At 44.5% G+C, this 21,305-nt stretch overlaps 2 protein-coding genes across 4 annotated transcripts in view; one reads left to right on the top strand and one right to left on the bottom strand.

Annotated features, from left to right (window-relative positions):
- The window catches only part of LOC101914229 (CCN family member 2-like), a 43,818-nt gene extending 40,129 nt beyond the window's left edge, over positions 1 to 3,689 (bottom strand). The window contains exons 1-4 of the mRNA XM_055799580.1: positions 3,673 to 3,689; positions 2,494 to 2,600; positions 1,852 to 2,005; positions 1,266 to 1,375 (exon numbers count right to left, since the gene is read on the bottom strand). The gene's annotated coding sequence lies outside the window, so the exon portion shown is untranslated. The remainder of the gene's footprint in view (positions 1 to 1,265; positions 1,376 to 1,851; positions 2,006 to 2,493; positions 2,601 to 3,672) is intronic.
- A 148-nt stretch (positions 3,690 to 3,837) lies between these two features.
- On the top strand, positions 3,838 to 20,013 carry TRNAU1AP (tRNA selenocysteine 1 associated protein 1). 3 transcript variants are annotated; one of them, XR_008746601.1, is made up of 10 exons: positions 3,838 to 4,043; positions 7,253 to 7,350; positions 8,153 to 8,252; positions 10,604 to 10,656; positions 11,246 to 11,377; positions 14,489 to 14,608; positions 16,040 to 16,202; positions 16,783 to 16,816; positions 18,159 to 18,325; positions 18,583 to 18,719. XR_008746601.1 is itself a non-coding variant. In XM_055800245.1 (10 exons), the coding sequence occupies exons 3-10, from the start codon at positions 7,265 to 7,267 to the stop codon at positions 18,717 to 18,719; spliced, it is 825 nt and encodes a 274-aa protein (XP_055656220.1). In that variant the 5' UTR covers positions 3,840 to 4,043; positions 7,063 to 7,139; positions 7,253 to 7,264; the 3' UTR covers positions 18,720 to 20,013. The 3 variants fall into 3 exon arrangements, 2 of the variants coding, with proteins under 2 accessions (XP_055656219.1, XP_055656220.1); XM_055800245.1 differs by lacking the exon at positions 18,159 to 18,325 and adding an exon at positions 7,063 to 7,139 and having other exon boundaries at positions 3,840 to 4,043; positions 18,583 to 20,013; XM_055800244.1 differs by lacking the exon at positions 18,159 to 18,325 and having other exon boundaries at positions 3,839 to 4,043; positions 18,583 to 20,013.
- The last annotated feature ends 1,292 nt before the right edge of the window (positions 20,014 to 21,305 follow it).

Raw genomic sequence — 21,305 nt, forward strand, 5'->3', positions numbered from 1 at the left:
CTATCATGTGTCTTCACCTTTTGTTAAATACAAGGCAAGAGAGAACATCGGGTCTCTACCACTGCACTGTGCCAATATACAACAAACTGGGTCTGGATAAGAAAACCAGCAAGCACATGCGTATCAATAATGAGCTTTACTACTACCTTTAAAAATACCACTGGTAGCTAGAACTCAGTCAGAAATTATTTTTACTTGCTGTGAGATCAAGATAGGCACAGCAAGTCTTATCAATAAATAAATAAGAATGTCAAGTCTACAATATTACATTGGAAAAAAAAAGATCGCAGATCTCTGTACCACTTTAAGCTGTGTTATCTTCACCATATAAAAAAATGGTTTTGATCAAATTTTAAGACATACCATCTCATGCAACACTGGAAAACAGATTTCATTGCATATTTTCTCCTGGATTACTTAAATTACTTTCAGAATCTCAGAAGCCATTCCAAGCTCAAAGTTTTGCTTTATGTATCTTTTTTTTAAAAAATTTATTTATTATTTCAATTATCCCTGGCCAAATTCATCCCTGATCTCAGTCCATTGGCTACAGTTGTCTTAAGGCAGAGGACGGACTTGGCACCTGCAAGACCAACAGTGGGGAAGGCTCTAACACAGTCACATACAATACTGAAGGCAGAAAAACTATTTGAGTCAGTTTCAAGCTCAAGCTAAAAATAGCAAATTCAAATTAAAATCACCCAGGCCAGATTCTCATGCTCAAAACCATTAATTTCAAAAGCTAAAACCACTCAAGGCGTCCCCCAGGGAGGTACTGCGTGACCCTTAACTCCAGTGAAAGTTACTGAGAGCTGAAAGAGCTCTGAAGCTCACAGGATTTGGCCCTTTGACAGGCTGAGCTCCTAGTGATCAGCTAAGAAACAGACCGACCAGCATTACCCAGCCCTGCGGGGCACTCAAGGATCACTCCTCCAGTGGATTCCAGTAAATGCCAACTGGAATTTACTCAGCAGTTTTCAGGACCAAGTTCCTAGACCAAGAAATCACTACTGTCCCAGCAAAGGTGACAAGATATACAGATGTTTTGGCAGCTGACTACTGGACTACTGACATCTGCGCACAGGACAGAGGAATCCCATGTCTTCCTATTATAGGCTGCTGCCTCTTTGCCAGTTCACAATTTTTTAAGGGGGCATAAACAGTTTTTCAGATAATATTCTTCTGGCAGTGTTTTTGCTCTGTCACGAGGTTAGGTGCATAAACAGCAGTCACTTCAGATATAACACTGAATATAAAATTCTTACCTTCTCCTGGTCCAACACAACGACATGATCCTGGCTTCCTTTTGCATTTTCATTGCCCAACATCCATCTCTATGGATTATCCCAGGAAAAGCAAGTTCTGTATTACTCAGCTGGAAGGAAGAATGGAAAGGAGTTATTAAAGATACTGGACTCACTTCATCAAATGACAAAGAACAAACTACTTACAACTGAGTTGTAAGGAAATAACACAGAACGAGCAACAGCTTTGTGGGCTCTGCAAAGCAGAGCTCAGTGCTAACCAGTGGACAAATCGCCATTTCACACAAAAAAACCCCACCAAACATCCTGAAAGCTGACACCCGAAAGGCAGTCTCAGCAGGGACTTCAAAGAGGGTGAATTTGCAGGAGGCCAGGCACAAGAAGTTCTACTTGACAACCAAAGAACATCTTTATGCAACAGTTATCAGCCGTGGGTCTTGCTAGCTGTCTCAATTTTATGCCAGATTTTGCAACGTTGTAGGGAAGAGCTTGGAAAAATGACCTGAGGGTGCCCTAGGGACTCAAAAATCAGAAAACAAATAAATCAAACTGTAAATATGTTTTTAATCTTATAATTCTTGCTCACCCATGACTGCTGAAGAGTTGATACTCTAGAGCAATCAGTACAGGCCATGGTGCAGAATGATGATAGACATACAGATCCTGCCCAGTATGAAGATGAAGAATTTTCAGTCTCTTGCAGAAATGTAGTAAGGGTCAACGTTCATTACACTTTTCATCTGCAGGGAAAAACTGAGCAAATAACTTTTCGTCCTACTCCTGGTCGGTTTCACACATTAGTCACTGGAATGAGGATGCTTTGGTGCACGATTTAAGCGAATATTCACACATGGCTTCAGAATTACTTTTAGAGGATTGGCTTCATCGCCCTATGCTGCTCTCATCGCACTACAACGATGCCCAACTTCACCACCCGAAAACCCCCAGCCACCAACCAGCGGCGTTGTGCTGCCCTCTCACGGGCTGCAAACAGCAGAGCAGCAACACCTCTGCTCGCCGAGACCCAGAGGCAAAAATAGCACGGAGTGTTTGCAGCGTTCCTGTTGCCATCGGCTGGATTTATGGCACACTGCAGTGCCTGCACAACCACAGCCAGCGCTTTAGCAGCTCTGCCCCATGCCTGGCTTTCCGTAAAGAGGGTACAGGGCTCACAAAGCACAGCTCCCGTGACCAGAACTGCAGTGTTGGGCGACGCCAAAATACCAACCTGCTCACAAGCATGCAGCCCGCAGCGCTCCAGGTCCGCTTGTCCCTGCTCCATCACAACTAGTGCTCTCACGTGCTCCGGGAACTGCCACCCTTGCTGTCAAAGGCCTAGGGGAGTAAACAGGAGACGAGGGGGGATTACACGGTACCAAATCCAACCCTGCATGCTGGGCTGACAACCCCAAAGACTGAATCTCCTGCTTGCTAACCCCAGAGCAGGGGGAGCCCCGGTTCGGCTACAATTCGGAGCACGGCTTCTGCCCCGTTGGGTGGAGGGGAGCAGGGGTTACAGCCTTCCACACACCTCCTCACCCCAGTAAACCACAGCAAGCTTTTGACCCATGCTGGTATTGCCAACAAGTGTCTGACGCTGCAAACCCGGTGCCAGCAGCGACGGCACTGCTCCGCGGCCTGCGCTTAGAGCAGAAATTTGAAAAACTTCCACACGGCTCATTCCAGCACCTCCCGCCTTGAGGAGATGACCAAAGTGTTTGTAAAACGCTACACCAGCAGGAACGTTATCCCTTTACTACACCAAATCATCTGTGATACACCAGTTTCCACAGCACTTATGCAGAGCAAGGCACAGCCCTCTGTGCTACTACGTGAAGTAATTAGTTCTTTTCTTCATTTAAAAGCCTCATGATTTTTTTAAGGCAATCCCATGATGTGTGGGGGCCTGGGTTGTCAGCTTGGAGTGCTAAAACAAATTCAACCCCCGCCTCAGAAAACCCAAGAATCTTTTAATTAGGGAACGTGGGGTTTGTTGTATTTGTCTTCTCGCACATGTAACTTTGGAGAACGCAAGAGCCCCATTTTCTTGCCCATTAGAGGGGCTGGAAACTCGCTGTCCGTTTTCTGGAAGAGCCGAGACCCTCGGGCACGCTGCGGCTCCAGGAGCAGAGGCGCTAACGGGGACCCCAGCGCCGGGCCCGATGGAGCCCGTGGGGCGCCATGCCGGCCCTGCCCCGCCACCCCAGCCCCCGGCCCCGGCCCCAGGGCCGCTCTCCGGCCCCCCAGCCCCCGCCGACGCCTCCCCCGGGCCTGACCTGCCCTGCTGGCGCGGCCGGCCTCACCCAGCCACAGGCCCGCCCCGCCATAGTCCCTCGGCCCCCTCCTCCTCCTCCTCCCGGCCCCAGGACCCCCCAGCCCGCCCCCTTCACCCAGGCCTTCCCCTCACCTCAGGCCTCCTCACGGCCCCGCCAAGCACCTCCCCGCGCCCCAAAGCCCCCTCCCTCCCCTCCTCACGCCCGCCTCCATCTTGCGCACCCCCCACCCCGGCGCCGGGCCGCTGCCGCTCCTCCTGCCGGCAGGGGGCGCTGCCGCGGGCCGGGGCGCCCGTGGCGGCGGGGGCGCCGCTCTCTCCGCCCGCCGGGCGCCGCGGAGGAGGCGGCGGGGCAGCGCGGCGACGGAGCGGGCCGCGGGCTCGGCGTGAGGCGGCGCCGGCGGCGGCAGCGGCGGGGCCGAGCCGGGAGGCGAAAGTCGCGGCCCCGCTGAACCCGCCCCGGGGCCTGCGGGAGCAGCATGGCCGCCAGCCTGTGGATGGGGGACGTGAGTGTCCGGCCGGGACCCGCGCGGGGCTTTGTGAGGCGGGCAGCGGGGCGGCCTGGCAGGCGGGAGGCGGGAGGGCAGCGGCCGGGCCCGGGGGCACCGCGGGCAGGGGCGCACTGACCGTCCTGACCGACTGTCACCCTCGCACCGACTGACACCCTCACCCAGGCACCCTCGCACCGTCCGACTGACACCCTCACCCTGACTGACACCCTCACCCTGTCCGACTGACTGACACCCTCACACCTACCAACTGACTGACTGACTCCCTCACACTGACTGACACCCTCACACCTACTAACTGACACCCTCACCCTGACACCCACTGACTGACTGACTCTCTCACCCTGACTGACACCCTCACACCCACCGACTGACACCCTCACACCAGCTGACTGCCTCATACCCTCACACTGACTGACACCCTCACTCAGAAACCCTCAAGTTGACTGATACCCTCACACCGACCTGACTGACTGACACCCTCACTGACTGACACCCTCTCACCAACCGACTGCCTGCCTGCCTGACACCCTCGCACCGACCAACTAACTGGCTGACTGACACCCTCACACTGACTGACACCCGCGCACCAACACCCCCGTGCACTGACACAGCCTCACAGACCCTGACACACACATAAACTCCCGAACTAACTGACACTCGCACACACGCTCTCCTGTGCACGCTGGCAGGCTCACGCAGGCTGACGCACACACTCACTCAGGCTGACACACAAGCACACAGAGACACTAACCTCAGCCTGGCGGACACATTTGTGAGCAGTTGCACACTCACAGGCACAGACACACACACCAGAGTGACCCTGGTGGCCTGCCCGCAGCCATGGTCACAGACACACTCATGGCACTCCCACCAGTGCCCCATGCCACCTGCGCTCGCTCTGGTGGGCAGCCACGCTCGTGGGCACTGACATGTTCTCAGGCTTTTGCGCTCAGGCTCTATTAGGCACTTACACGCTCCTTCATGTACTCACAAGCCTGTACGCTTGCATGCTTCTCGCGTTTATATGCTGAATGTAGCGTGCTGCTTGTAGGTACTTACATGCTTATGGTCACACACTTTAAGGCACTTACACACTCACATGCTCGCACTCATGCTTGTGCTGCTAGGCTCACACGCTTGTGCTCACGCTTGTAGGCACTCGCATGCTTATGTGCACCTGTCCAAGAGTATCCCTCACTGCCTGCCCCACACACACGCACACCTGTGGGTACGCTGACATGCTGACACAGATTTGCACTCTCCTGCATGGACACACACTCATAAGCACTGACGCACTCTAGTATTTCCCTCATTCCTGCCTACATGTGCACCTGGCAGCACACTCAGATGCTTCTTCACCCTAGGTTGTCTCTCGCTGCTTGCTCACGTGCATGCTGTAGGCACACTCACATGGCAGTACGCACCCCACTTGTCCCTTGTTGTCTTCCCTTCACACACACTGCAGACACCCTCATACTCATGCACCTGTGTCCCTCACTGCTTGCTGTTGTACACACACATTCATGCACGCTGTATTGTAGTGTCTTTGCTGCCTGCCCCATGCTTGTGTACACCTGCGTATACGTACAGATATGCGCATACAGTTACCTCTGTGTATCAGAGTTTTCACTTTGCCTGTTACTTGCACATGCATCTTTCTCCAGACCCGTTCTTACAGACTCACACCAGCATATTGTAGAGTACTGCTCGCCCTGTAGTCTTCCACAGTCTCTCACATTTGCGTGTGTACACACAACCCAGCATATCGCTGAGGATCCTGCTGGGTGCTTCCCTCTCACACACACACTCGTGCACGCCAGGTTTGCCATTGTACTGTGCATGAACACTGACACATTAGGGAGTCTTCCACTGCCTGCCACTCACACAAGCGGACTCCCTGGAGTTTCTTTTACCCACACAAAGGGTTATCTACCACCTCTCCATCACAAGGCCATCTTTTTTCAGTCACCTCTCTCACATGCAGGTTGCGGCTCATTGAGACACACACATACAGACCCAAACAGTCACCTGTTGCCTTTATGGGTCTGGCTTTCCTGTACACACACCCCACAGGATCACCCTCTGCATGGCATGTCTGTACGGCGTAGTGCTGCCTCCTGCTTTTGGCACATGTAACGGAGTCATTTCTGCTTTACACTCACACATGCAAGTGCAATATGGTCACCCACTATCAGATACTGCACGTTCTGTCATGCACACAAGTGATGGAGCCACCTGGTACCTGACAGACACACAAACATGCCTGGGGGCTGTCAGTTACCATGAGGTCATCTGTCTTACACAGGTATATATACTTACATATATGGAGCTATATATGTTTCCCCCACACCCTGGCCCCATGTTACCTGTCGTATGTGGTGCTCCCCATCAGTATGTTTTTTTGCACAAAACCTTAATTACAATCAGTTCCCTCCACTTTCTCTTACGCAGAGAGGCATCCTTTTCCCTCGGTCCCTTCATCATATATTTGATCCGAATTGCAGTGCCATTTCATACTTTCCAGTCCCTTACACCATACAGACACCTGCTCTCCAGCGTGTTCACTCTCACAGTACCACTGCCCTGCACTTCACACACACTCTGACATGACCCTCTCACCTGTGACATAGACACGGTCAGTGCACCCACCTGCAGTACAAAACGCAGAGCTATGGCGGGATGTGATTAGAATTCTCCCCTCCCAGTGCTGCCCAGCATACCTGCGTGGTTATGCGAGGTAGGCACAGCTCTGCAAACCCCTACCCCAGCTCGGTGGGGGCTGCGTTACCTGCCACATACTGCCCATTAGTCATAGCACCCTGGGCTATGCCATGCCGATAGCGCTGGCCCAGCCTCCATTTGCAAATAGAGAAGGAGCCTGCCATCTCCTTATCCCCTGCTCCATGTAGTGAACGCTCAGTTTGTTGCTGTATGTTTCTGAGTGGCTTTTGTCCTTCTGTGAAAGCTCCCTGTTCTCTGAAATTCATGCTGTCTCTTGGGTTCCACTTTGCAGACTGTTGAGCCTGGTTCATGCATGCCTGCTGGTTTTGAGTGGCATCGACCCTCTTAAATGAGTCTTCTTTTTGAAGTGTAAGGGTAAAATACTTCTCAATAATGTTTTAACTGCTTAGGGTGACATTGACACATATATTCTCCTTTTTGTAGATGCCCTGGTCTAACTTTTTTTTTTTTTGCTTTTATAGCTGGAGCCATATATGGATGAAAACTTTGTTTCAAGAGCCTTTGCCACCATGGGAGAGCTTGTACTGAGCGTAAAAATCATTCGAAACAGGTTGACAGGGTAACTGTTTATGCTTGTTCTCAGTTTGTTCTACCAGTGCATTTGGATTGAGCCGTTTGCCCTCTGCATGGCATCGCTGTGATCCTGTCCATACTGGAGTGGTTTTTCCCTTTGAGCTTTTCACCATTGCTGCCAACAATATGGGTATATTGATGCTAGCAATGGAGAGCAGAATTGCTGGCTCTTCAACCTCCCCATCAACAAACCAAGGTTTGGCCCTCATCCTGCAGTGCTTCAGCACTTACTCGGAGTGGCATATGTATGCCATATAGTCCCTCTGGGAATTACACCTCCTGGGCTAAAGGCTTCAGTGACTAGTCCGTGTTGTTCATTGCACTAGTGCAGCTATGTGATGATGGCAGAGGTGGGAAGTCTGACTTAGGAAGAGCAATATGAGAACCTTTTGAGTTCATTTGGAATAAAATGAGCGACTGTATACAGAATAAAGTCATTTTATATTCTTGTATATGTTGTAATTTGAGATTTCAATTGTTTAAACTTGGGTGGGGAAATTTATAGTCAACGAAAGTAGGAAGTAAACTTAACTGTGAGCAAAACTATTTTCCATGTGCTTATGTTGACATGACTTAATGGTAAGTAGGGGCTATCACTTCACTTGAGATCCAGGATTACTTTGCTATCTTCTTTTTGGTAGCTAATGTTTATACTTTGAAAAAGAAATTGTTCAAAGTATTGCAACTATAGCAAATTTCCTACCAGTCATCTAAAAATAGAATATTCCTCCTCAAATGTGTTTTAAATCTGAAATCTTTCTGTCTCCTCTCCTGTGTTCTGTGTTCAGAATTCCAGCAGGCTATTGCTTTGTAGAATTTGCAGATCTAGCTACTGCAGAGAAATGTTTACACAAAATCAATGGAAAACCGCTTCCTGGTGCTACACCGGTAAGTAAATGAAATCAGCCAGTTGAGAACCTAAACTGGGAAGGAATAGATAGTATTAAACCTGTATTTTGAATGATTACAGACAAATTCAATGGTTAGCAAACTGGGATTCTTCTTTTCTTCAAAGTAATGAACATAAAACTATTAATGTTCTTGCTCAGATAATTGTTGAAAAAACCCACTAATTTCCATGTGAATGTCTGGATAAAATCAAGGCATAAAAATGTTTTGGTGTGTTTTTTTATTTCTAAGCATTTCTACTATTACCAAATTTGGATTAATAGGAAACCAGAGAAGAACAAGCAAAACATAGATTGAGTGTACCTACCACAGTCTTCCTGTCTCTCTCCGTTTGTAGTTCCATATTAATTTGTTACAGTGTGTATGTTGTTACATATGTACAAGCTGAACTTGCAAATTCACACTGAGTTTTGAGTAACTTTGATTTGCAAGACAAACATGACTTCTAAGCCTTGCGTTATTCCTGGCCTTTAGCAAACAAAAGTTATTTAAACGTATTTACAGTGCAGAAGGAGCTAGACCATTGTATAATTGCCATACATAACAAATGTCTCAGATACATAAAAGCTAGGTGGTTAGGAAGAAGAGGAGGAATAGTCATAGAGGCTAATTTTAGGATGTTGACTCGAATGTGTAGTGGATTAAAATGGGATGGCTGACACAGCTGTCCGTTGTACCCGCAGAAGTTGGCTGCAGTAGCTAGGATGACTGGTTCATAAAGCAGCTCTAGAATCACCTCAGTTCCGGTGTGATATAGTAAGGTAAACTGATGCCTGTTTCAGTGTAGTTAATACCCTGAGGAGGAAACGGGGAATTTCAGGTTGAGCTATTTGGTCAGCCTTCCCGAGAGGATGGTGTTCCCCATTGAAGGGGGTAGATGAGAGGCCTAGAGGTGTCTGTTTCACCTGTCCTGTTTAACATGTAAATTGGAGCCTGTGATTAAGGGAAGCTCATCTTCCTAGGTGCCTTCTACAGTCACTAGAGAAACAAATAGAGGAGCTCTTGCAAGGACTAATATAATAATTTAAGTTTAGTTTCGGGAATACCTGTCTTTATCCATGGTTTAATTCAAAATGCAGTGTTGTATGGAGGGATAATTTATATGAACTCATAGAGAGAATTGCAGATGTCAGACAGAGATCCAGTGTAGGCAGCCTAAATCAGTGCAGTCAGCAGGCAACTGTCCAGCTCATCTCTTGCATTTAGATACTTTATCTCTTGTTTACAGAAAACTGAGTGTGGCTCGCTCTTTGATTTATTTTTGTATACCAAATCAGCCAAAGGAATAACAGAGAGCCATGGTGCTGTTGCTGTCGCTGTTTTACAGAATTAAGTGTCCCCAGTTCCCATTTGAGTGGAAGTACTTTCAAGTGTCTCATTGATTTTAAATCTAAAATATTGCAGTGAAGATTGAGATCCAAAAAAAGTTGAAAGTGCTTCAGAGTGGAATCTAAATTTTGTGTTAGCTTGTAAATGGTTCGCAGAGAGTTGTGTACCACTGTGCACCAGTGAATGCAAGCATGCAAGGAGCATGTTTATAGCCTAGAGTTAAGTCTTTGCTTTATTTTCCAATAATTATTTACGCTATCTTTGAGGGAAGAAAATACATCATAGGTACAGGAGCACAGTAGGCTCTCCACTATACTAAACAAATGTCCTGATCTCTAGATCGTGGACTCACAGTAGGCTTGCTTTCCTGGGAAAGGCCTATTCTGTTTTCCTTTCCTGTTTGTTTAAAAAATAAAATGAGGTGCAAAGTTTAGGGAGGCCTCCAGTGTCCAATGACAGGTAGTTCTTTCAAAAACACCTTAATTTTGGATCTTAGTAAATGAGCAAATCATCCAGAGCAAAGTGTTTAGCCATACTTCCAGACTCAGGGATTGATTCTATTTTCCCGTGCGGCAGATTCTGGTCTGCCAGTATTTGTGTAAATCACAAATGTCCAATGGTCTGTGTGGTCATTTCCTTTTAAGACCTTAAAATTAGAATTCCTTTAATATTTGTTGTTAGTATCTCTGTTTTGTTTTCCTTAAAGACAAAAAAATTGGATGCTATATAAGGTTCACTTGTCTCTAGCTAGCTTTATAAACTGTTGAAGTAAAGATAGGCAAAACCACTTGGTGCAGGTTCTTTGCTGATTTTCATTGTTACAACTGTACTGACATCAAGTAAAATGTTGTCCTTGATATCTTAGCTGGCTGGCTTGACAGCATTGAACATCTGTCAACGTTAAGAAAGTTGTGTAAAATCAGCTTATTGTATTTTTTCCTAATTGTTTGGATTCGTATGAGAATATTTGAATGTATGGATTCATTTTTGCCTTGTTTCAGGCAAAGCGATTTAAATTGAATTATGCAACATATGGAAAACAGCCCGATAACAGGTAAATGCTCAATATTTAATATTAGTTTTGCCTGCTTAATGTCTCTTTATCAGTTGCCTTTCAAAGAGTATTCAAAATCTGTAAACCCACAAGCACATCACTGCCAGTCTTTAGCAGAAGCAGGATAACGTAAACTGCCTGTCAGTTGTATGCTTTGCCTTTGGTGTAGCACAGCAGATTTGTCAGGAGTCTCTTTTCAGGTATTTAAATTTTGTAGCATCAAAGTTATCTAATTTCTTTATTATAATTTAAGATCAATATATTGGAAATAGAAAATCTATAAATGAGACATTAATGTTTTCTTGCCATGTTAGAAATCCAGAGATACCCTGTGAGAACTAAGCAATTAAATTATCTATATTTGATAAAAAGCAGTATTGAGTAGATTGGTTGTGCTGGTTGAATTAACTTGAAAAAGCTGTGCCAATAAAAATTTTAGTCACCTAAGCAACTTAACTGGCAACATGTTAAAGTGTCCATTAAATGGTCTTTTAATGTCACTTTTCTCTGAAGTCAAATGTTAGCTGTCACTCAGTATGCCTTTTTTTTGTATGATTGTGCTTAAGATATTTTATTTTGATTTCTTTAGTCCAGAATATTCACTTTTTGTGGGAGACCTGACTCCTGATGTGGATGATGGCATGTTATATGAATTTTTTGTTAAAGTCTATCCATCGTGTAGAGGTGGAAAAGTTGTTTTGGACCAGGCAGGGGTATCCAAGTAAGTAATCTTCTTTATTTGTTCGTTTCTTTCACTTTACATGCAGCAACAGGAAAGATACAATGCGGCAAGGGGAAAAATTAATAGTTCCATCAGCTTAGATTTTAGTAATCTTAAAATACAATGTCTTGGACATTCAGTCTACAGTAGGCTTTGATAGTCTCCACAGTGTATTGTCACTCCTCTGTCAGTTTGATGCCCTTCGTGTGTTGGCAGTACATTATTGCATTTCTGAAAATGCTGAAAAATGCCCAAGTAATCTTGAAACACTGTCTTCTGGACTTTCAAATGGAATTGCACTCTTTCAGTCTTTAGGTTATTGAGTGTGTATTCCTGTGAAACCTTTACAGGTTTTTGTTTCAAATAGGGTAGGGCAAACAACGCTATGATTCATTGTCAGGTACTTAGTAGCCACCTTGTTTATCTTTACTGGAAACGTCTCGCCAAAAACAGGTGTCAAAAAGTCAGATTTCTTAACGTTATTAAAACATTTTCTAAATAGCAGAAAATGAAACTATTTTCCTAGAAGAGGGACCAGTTGGTAAGCATCCTGGTTTTCAGAACAGAACACGACTTCAATGAAACACAATATTCTGATGTAATACCTATGAGAATGTTTTGACAAGACTTAGAACATGGCTATAGCTCTCCCTTCTTTCTCACGTAAGGTTTCTCAGTCTTAGACAAGTTGGTCTGAAGGAACTTCTGGAGGTCTCTGGTCCAACTTCCAACTCTGAGCAGGACTGTTGCCAATCCTAGATCAGGTCAGCCATGAATTGTGTAGCCTGGAAAACCTCACAGGATGGAGATAGTACAGCCTGTCTGGGCAGCCTGTCCTGAAGCTGCACTACGCCCCTAGTAATGAAGTTCTTCGTGTGCAACCTGAACCTCTTGTAGAGCTGCTCACTCTCTGACTTAAGTGCTCGTGCTGTTACTGCCACCTCACCTGAGACTCACACTGCCAGGGTGGGCTCCTGATGCCATCTCCTCCTCAGAGGTGTAAACTCAGCAGTTCTTGTTTTGCTGCACCTGCTTCCATCTCTGCCTGTAAAATAGGTGTCGAGTGACGCCTGTTGGGCCATTAGTTGGGCTTTGGGAACTGCTTGTAAGTGCAGACCTCGGGGAAAAAGAATCTGTGGTAGCTTTGGAAGTGGGGAAGGAGCAGGGACTTCAAAGTCCTATTGCTGGGTAGAGCACAGCTGTCTCCCCTAGCAGTGCCAGTGTGTTGCTGCCATGGGCTTTGTTGTGACTTGTGCTGTTACTCAAGGCTGAGGCAACTGCAGGTGTTGGTGTGATGTGAGAGAGGAACCCAGGGCCTGTGGACGTGCCTAGTGAAGCCCTGGCCCTTCCAGCCAGAGCTGCTAGATCAAGAAGGCCACCTCCCAGCACCTCTTGTCTAGGCAAGACAGGAACTTGGAGCCTGATGCTGTAGTGCTGTGGCTGCTTCTTTGCTTTCTGCTGAGGGTGCAGGGTGGGGGGCGTCTCCTGACTGCAAGGACAGGACAGAATGTCTGCCAGGGAGGTCCTGGCCACAAAGAAATGATTTCTTGGTGGGTTTTATTCTGTAATAAAATCTGGTTTAGCCGTTGGTGTGGAAAAAATTTAAGTGGAAAATTTGGAAGAATCACTGTCTCCCTTGTGCACCCAGCATCTATTCCTGTCCACACCATCCAACTCTTTATCAGTCCGTTTCTGTTTTGGAACTGCCAATCTTCCCGGTTTCATTTGCACACTTCTGGTCCCATCTGAAAGGCTGCAGGAGTCTTTAGCAGCTTAGAAACTTACACGCTTTTGTGTGTGAACACCTAAAACTGACTTAAACTAACTTAAAAGTTGACTTGCACCGGTTTAATTTGCCACAGTCCTTTTGCAGAGGGCAAGTTAAATAGAATGTGTACCCATGCAGAGTTTGGCTCTTGCTTAATTGTCCAGTTGGTCTGTGTGTGAGGAGTACATGTACATACATGCATACGTGTATAAAAATAGGTATTTGGACTTGTGTGTATAGTTTGCTATGCAAGATACAGCATTTTATGGGGCACAGACTGCTCTGCAATAACTTCCAGTGTGGACCCACTGTGAGTACTAGGTGATGCCGCTTTCAAAATAGTGTGTTACATGGTGTTTAAGAGTTCCCACAGAACAGATAATATGCTGTAAATTTACACCCTTGCTTACAGCTCGTTCTTTTCCCCAGGTAGACAAGCCCTTTCCCTCCCAAACTCCTTCCTTCGCCTAGATGGATTCCTCTTTCCCTCCCACACCTAAGTCTTTGATCTTTCTGCTGTGTGAGGTGGCCCATCCCATCTTGGGATCCTGGCACTGCCCTCTTGGATGCTGTTGCATTGCTTCTGACTCACTACAGCATCAGAATCCCACGCCAAGGACCTTTGGGTTTGGAGGGGAATTAATGTTTTTGGTCTGGCTGCCGTACAATACTGCTAGCACCACAGTGCAGGATTGCTGCAGTCGAGGGGTTGCTGGCTGTGTGCTGTCAGAGCAAGCTTTAACTTGATGTTAAGAGCTCCTTTTCAGGTCCACTTTTGGGAATGCTGATGGGGCCGTGCCATTGTTAGGAGTAACAGAAAGCCTCTTTGAATATTCTCCTGTTGAAAAAGGGACTTGATTGGAAAGTGTATCTCAATCAATCCTACAGAAAAGCAATGGCTTTTTTTCCTTCACAGTGGGGCAGTTTTAAATATAAACAACGCCTATGTCTTGTCAATCCTGTGCTGACTTGCAACTGTTTAGATTATCTGTATCCTCCCGGTATAGATTTGAGGCTTTACTACTGTTTGTTCATGCATTTTGACGTGTCTTGTGTTAGTTCACTTCCAGTTCCTCAGAATCCACCGGCACAAAGAATTACTTTAATTTCATCAAGCCCTTGAAAGTACTACCAAAGCTTAGACATACAGTTTCAAGCATTTTGCAAAAGCAACGGGAAGGCAGAATCATTTAATCTCTACTAAAAGCAGGGACAGCCCTAGCAAAAGTGTTTCATCTGCTGTGTTTTTCAAAAACAATTCTGACTTAACTGTAAACGTTTTTTTGAAAAGTGGCATGGCTCTTTTGGTTATGTTTGATATGAGCTATTCTGTATCTCTGCAGAGGTTACGGGTTCGTGAAATTCACGGATGAACTGGAACAGAAAAGAGCGCTGACAGAGTGTCAAGGAGCTGTGGGGTTGGGCTCTAAACCTGTACGCTTGAGTGTGGCTATACCAAAAGCGTGAGTATAAGAGCAGCCGAACATTTATGTAACAGCACTGTGATGTAAATCCCATGTATTTTTAAATGTCTTTTAGTGGTTTGGGTACATTTCTTGGATGTTTCCATCACAAAGTGAATACCAACAAAAATACTAAAGTAGCTAGAGTATCAGAATGTACAGAAATTCAAAAAAATTACAACATTAGATCAAGACTAAGAATTTTACATTGTTTTTAACTGTATATACATTATTAAATACACACACATGTACACACACTGTATTTAAATATGATTATTTTTAAAGTATATATTCCTTTGCATTAAATTGAAATAGTCTAAATCTGCTTATTGATTTCTGGATAGCAAAGCTCAATTACCTTGCTAATTCTATTATAATGTCTACTAAATATAAGTCTTTTGGGGCAGGGATTAACTTTTTTTTCTGTGTTTGTTCAGAACCTGATACAATGAGATCCTGGTCTGACTTGGGGCTCGTAGCACTAGGGTAATACGAATAATAGTAATTGCTCCCTATTTGAATAATATTTAGATTTTCAGTGACCTCAGAAGTCTTGGGGGGATAAGGAAGAGAAAAGCAGAAAAAGGGGTGTATTGTGGTGAGAAGATTGTTTCCCTCTTCCTACTTCTCACTGATTTCATCATTAGACATAGCTTTATGTGTGACATTTTCATTTTCAAACAATATTTGTCATCTCATTATTTCAGATCTTGATAATCAGGTGGGACTCCTAGTTCCTTGGGAATGCTGCCACTTGGGAATTTTAGTCGGCTCACAGGCTATTTAAGTTTATGGTTTTTTAATTACTTGTAGTCCTTTTTACTTCTTGAGCTTTTCCAACTATGTGCATTGAAGACCACCCAATTCAATGAAAATGAGAACAATGAGTCATTGCTTAGGCTTCTCTGTGATAGTGGCAGAAGGGAGAGGTTTTTGTTCATTCTTACTAAAGAAAACACCAGTTATTTTGCAAGGCTCTAAGTCTTTAACTCTTCATGTAAAGCAAGACTCAGTACCTTGTCTCAGGAGGCTAAAGAGTACTTACCTTCATCCAGAAGGAAAAAGGGACCCAAGAATCTGGATCATGGTTCAGGATTGTTCTAAACTGAGGCTCATAGTCCTGAACTCTTCTCTTCCCAAAGCCAGAAAGTGATACTAAATTAACTCCTAGAGAATGAAAGCAGTGTTTGTTAATGAAGATGAGTATGAATACAGGAAAGGGCATTAAATTTAAACCACTTCTTTCTTTCTGCAAATGTATGCAAATGATAAATACTGCTGCAGTAAATAGCAAATACATTTTAAAGACTGAAATTTGCATGTTAGACTAAGCCTTGTCTATCTACCATGTTGTATCTTAAGCTATTTCAGTGCTTTTTTTCATAATTGTTCTGCATTATTTGCAACTTATTCCTGCTTTATTTTTTTAAGTAATCGTGTGAAACCAATGGAGTACAATCAGATGTACAACTATAATTATAACCAATATTACCAACAATATCACAACTACTATGCCCAGTGGGGCTATGACCAGAACACAGGCAGTTACAGCTACAGCTACCCCCAGTATGGATACACGCAGAGCACAATGCAGGTAGGACAGCACGATGTACTCACTCTTCAGTGATCTGTTAGCACAGAAACACGATATAGCTTACAGAACAGTGATGGGCACATTTTATCTTCAAGCTCTGGGGTCTTAATACAGCTACTTGATGAGGAAGCAAAACTGTTCAGCGGACCCTGGCACATACTGTTGCCTTATGTGGGGATATTGCCGGGACTGGAGGGGTGAAAAGGTCTGGAGGACACAAGGGGTCTCTTAAGATAGTTGTCATAGTAGAAGGGTTCTCCTGATAAGGGCAGTTGGACAGGCAGTGGAAAGACTGCCTGCTGGGATCCTTCGTAAGCCTTGTTTTGGAGAATAGAAGAGATCAAGACAGCCACCCAGCTTCACCACAGGAATTTCAAGAAATGCTGCCTCTGTTAGAAGTTTAGTGTGGGATCTCCCCCATGGAGTCTGTTGGGAGTGGAACACAGGGCTTGTGTGTGAAGAATTCTGTTGTAATCAGTCAGATACAAAAGTCAGTATATGACAGCAGTAATCAACAAGTGATGTTCGTAAAAGGAAAGATAAATATCTGCTCACCTAAGGGTTTTGTTTTCCCTTGCAGACATATGAAGAAGTTGGTGAGGATGCATTGGAAGGTACGTTTCTTGAATTCTAATCTAAGTTGTCTGTCTGTTCTGATTAGAGATATTCTTTCTCAAATTGACCCTTAATTTCCATGTATAGTATACCTTTATCTTTGAGTAAATCTGAGGTCTGAGAAAATTTGTGGGTCACTATCATATCACCTAGCACAATTGCATCCTTATTGTGCAGTTGGTGTCCCTAGTCTGAACCTTGTGAGGACTGAAACTAATTGACTTCACTAGCATTGAGATTTTAATCTTCTATAGTGTGCAAAACTTTTATCCTTTTTTTTAGTACTTTTTTGGTGTACCACAAAACCAATGTGGATATTCCGTTTTTCTGTAAAATCTTGGAATTTGGAGCCCAGGATATTTCACTGTGCTTTTAGTTTAAAAAAATAAATAATATGTTAGCACACTGATACAATATTTGCTTTAGCAGCCATTGCTTGAAATGAACTGCTAAACCATATTGAGGTTTTAGATATACATAGAAGCAGTTTTCATTTATTACTGCAAGAAAAATTAATTTTGTCCTAGCAGTTCCAAATTTCTGTCTGGAGTGGAATATGCACTATGCAGTATATCTTGTCCTTCTCTTTAAAAAAAAAAAACTCATATCATCAAAAATTTTAAAATTAAAATGGTAACAGCAGAAAGCAGCTGGATTCTTTACAGGATCTGTAGGTATCAGTAATGATGTCAGTGAGAAAACCCTTAATGGCTTTTAAAAGCATTACAGGAGAGCTTTTCTTCGTCTGAAACTAACAGACCCGTACTATACTTAGAGTATCTCTGGGGTGTCTTTTTCTCATTGATTAAATTAATATGTTGGAATTTATAGGAAACTGAAATAACTTATTGCCAGTGTGTCATTCCTTTTTCTTAATTCTGTTCTCCTGTGATGTATTACAGCATGATAAAGCTAAAACCGGACATGTTTACAAGCATTTTATTCCTGATGTGTTTTGTAGTTTTTCCATTCAGTCAGCTAATTGCTTTGCACTCCAATAGCTGCTTACTAACTAACCTATGTGATTGTGCTACTCTGATAACCTGCGCTATTAGATTGTGGGCGGTGTTAGTTGAGCTTTACATCCTACAAGTGGTTTGGGGAATACGATGAGTCAATTATTGTGAAATGTTAAGCGTGCGTTGGTAGCAGCAGAATTGTACCCGCTGGGTTGCTATCCAGCTCCAAACTGCTTTACAAACATTTCTTTCAACTGTAAAGTAGGGGACATGTTCGTACGTAATTCACTGGGTGTTGCTGGCACTTCTTTGGTTACTAACTGTGAAATGCTTTGAGATGTTCGAGGCTTTGGCAGACGAGCTCTGGTGACTCTTGTTGCAGCAGCGTAAGACGCTACCGTCCTCAGCCATCCACTCTGACCCTGTAGTGGAGGGAGCAGAACGGAACGTGTGCCTGCGCCTCCGCTCCTCCACTTTGCAGTCCGGTGCCTTAGTGCCAACCCACCTTCTTTGGCAGTTTAAGTGGCTACACTGGGCTGCGAGGTGCAGGTATGCGTTCTCTCTGTTGACTCTACTATGGGGGCAATCACCACTGGAAAGAGGGACGTATTTGGATGTAGTTATTTCTTATCCCATTGCAGAAAGATTTAGCAGGGCTGATCTAGTCAGGTTCATGATTGGGCAAGTGCTGGGAATGTTTTGTGACCTCCCCCATTTGTTTTAATAGAACTAACATGTTTACAGGGTGTGGGTTTTTTCCCAAAACATTTGGTATGTGACCTGTTTCTCTGTCTTTCCTCCTTTAGATCCAACGCCTCAGTTAGACGTCCATGAAGCAAATAAACAGTTTATGGAACAGAGTGAAGAGCTCTATGATGCCTTGATGGACTGTCATTGGCAGCCTTTGGACACTGTCTCGTCAGAGATTCCAGCCGTGTTATAGCCTCGTTGCTGAGGTGCTGTGTCTGTGTGACAAGCCCGCCAGTGCGCTCCGGACTGTTATGCTGCACCTGGATCCTGCAGTAGTGAGGGGTGGCCCTTTCTGCACCCTGGTCTGTTACTCGAAGTACAGGAGGACTGTGGCCTTCCCTGTACAGAATGAGTATCGTAGGAGCATCATGGTAACTTTTATTCATGGTGAAAGTTAGAACTGCAGCAGTTTTATTCCTTTTGTCTTGAAATGAACTCTTAATACTTATTGGGAATTGTAATTTATAAACTTTCAACGAGATGGCACAGGGGAAAGACTCTACTCCAACGTACAATAAAACAGTTGGTCTTTTAAGTAAAATTACCCTTTGCATTTTGGTTCCTGCCCATCTTTCTGTTTTGCTGCCCATTTAACTGTCTTCAGTCATTTGATCCAACTCTCATGAATGTGTTTTTTTTAAAAAAAATCATTGTTGAATACACAAAAATGTCTCAAAAGCTTTCTAGTGACTGCTTAAGGTTGCTGTAACTTGAGTACAGGGAAGAACCGTGTAGATGAAAGCTTAAGTTCTGTTTAACCTGAGCTGTGATCTTGAGCTAGCAATTTTATAGCTCGGTGTTCTTAAGCAATCTACCTGAACAGCATTTTGGACAGTAAAGACAGAAAGGAGCGTTACAAAACTGCTACAGACTGATGCCTTCTACCTGATCTCTCGCACATTTGGCTTGCTTTTCCACCTGTGTACGAGGAAATAATTCCCCATCAGTCAAGCAGTTTAAAATACTTTTACCAGCAACCTTGTTTAAATGTTATTTTGTGTATCATGCCTTTTTTCGTTGCGGACACACCTTGATGGTCTCATTAAGATGTTGATATTTCATAGTGTCTTCCACTGTCCTGTCAGAGTGAATACGGTGAAACTGAAGATCTTGCAGCAAAAACGGGTCAGAGCAATCTAATTGATATATTGTGCAACAAATTGTTGCTAACGTGGAAAGCAGTTTTCTACTGGATGTTGTATAAGCTGGATGGACAAGCAATATATTTAAGCTAATATTATGTTGCATTAGAGGTGAAAGCGAAAATAATAGCACTTATGTACATGTTATAAGCCCTTTTCAGGCTTTTGTGCCTTAAACTCTTTGAGAAATAGAAACAGATAAACTACCTGTAATAAATGTCTATCCAAGAAATAGTTTGGTAACTGAAATTGCTACTGCAAAGCATTTAGTTGCCTCCCTGCCCATGTTGATGCAGAGATTTGCCACAAAATTTAAATACTTTCATAAAACCTACTTCTACTACACCTTTGTTTGTGTCCATAATTATGATATACTTGTCAGTCTGTGGTCTTTTTTTCAACTGCAATGGTAAACGCACTGCGAATGTGTGGGGAATGGTGACATATACTGGAGTTAGCATGTTTCTGAACAAGTGCAACTAGAGGACTACTGGACCCCTGCATTCTCATTTGCTGTGAATTTTTTCCTCCTGCTGCGCATCTGACTGGGCTGTGGGCTGTTAACAGTTCCCTAACCTTCAGTTACTCTGAATTCAAGGCAGTGAGTGTTCCCTGTGTGTGCTGGTCATGTTTCAGAGGCAGCAGAGAAGTGGAAGAGAGCAGAGCGCTTTTTTTCTACTGATGTAGCCAGCCAGCGCAGATGATGCCCCTCTCCTTGAAAAGTGCCTGTTCAATAGACTGGTGTTTCAGAGGTGACATAAAGAATAGGGGAAGGGGGTATGTTCTGCTGTTAAACACTTTCTAGATCATTCTGTTACTGTGCTGCAACAGTGGTGCCCTGTGTGCCCTTCGTTCCCGTTTTGGACCTGCCTTCCCTATCCCCCCAAATTTTTTTATAGTGCTAATTTACTACGAGAGGTGACCTGAAGCCACACTTAACTTTATCGCTATAATTTACGCTGCTATGCTAAGGCTGGCCAGCATCACTGTCCTGTGTAATATTTCCTACCGCATGGATCAACCGTATCCAAGTCTTGTCTCTAAAGGACAGTGGAGCAGGTATCACAGAGCAGCACCCCACACCGACAGCAGCCGTGTGGCAAAAGCATTTTGCTCTCTGGTTTTGTTTTTGTGGTGGAAAGAAAATTGGTAATGATCAGCCCGATCCATCGTAACCCCCTAGTTTCTAGGAGAGTGGTGTGTACACAGACCCATGGGCCCTTATGTGAGAACAATTTGGGAGCGCAGAGGCCAGCAAAGACTGCTTGCTGAAGCCTGTTTACTGGTGCTGTGGAGCTTAAAATAGCTCACGCGTTTCCTTTTAGGAGAGAGGTTGACATGACGCTTTGGGCCATGTTCCCGTGATGTGTGAGCCAGCCTTTTGGGGTTGTTGTGAGAATCCCAGCCAGTGTTCTGTTGAGCTATTAATCTCTCCACACTTTTTTCTGTGTATCACTTATTTATTCATCTTAATGTTCATTTTCAGCTCCCGGCCTTTATTGCAGCATCTGAAGCACAGAGAGACTTTCGTATGGAGCTACAAAACAGCCAGTCACCTGGATCTTGTAGGGTTTGTGGTTTGGAATCCAAGTTAAACAGAGTGTGGGATTTTGTTTGTCATGGATGGCTACAGGAAA

The sequence above is a fragment of the Falco peregrinus genome, chromosome 3, assembly GCF_023634155.1.
Source record: "Falco peregrinus isolate bFalPer1 chromosome 3, bFalPer1.pri, whole genome shotgun sequence".
Lineage (NCBI taxonomy): Eukaryota > Metazoa > Chordata > Aves > Falconiformes > Falconidae > Falco > Falco peregrinus.

What these genes read in the sequence shown, in the direction of transcription:
- TRNAU1AP (XM_055800244.1), top strand. Translation starts at nt 4,017, where the DNA reads ATGGCCGCCAGCCTGTGGATGGGGGAC. An exon ending in ATTCGAAACAGGTTGACAGG is followed by an intron (nt 7,351 to 8,152) that starts GTAACTGTTTAT and finishes TTCTGTGTTCAG; the next exon opens with AATTCCAGCAGGCTATTGCT. An exon ending in GGAAAACAGCCCGATAACAG is followed by an intron (nt 10,657 to 11,245) that starts GTAAATGCTCAA and finishes TGATTTCTTTAG; the next exon opens with TCCAGAATATTCACTTTTTG.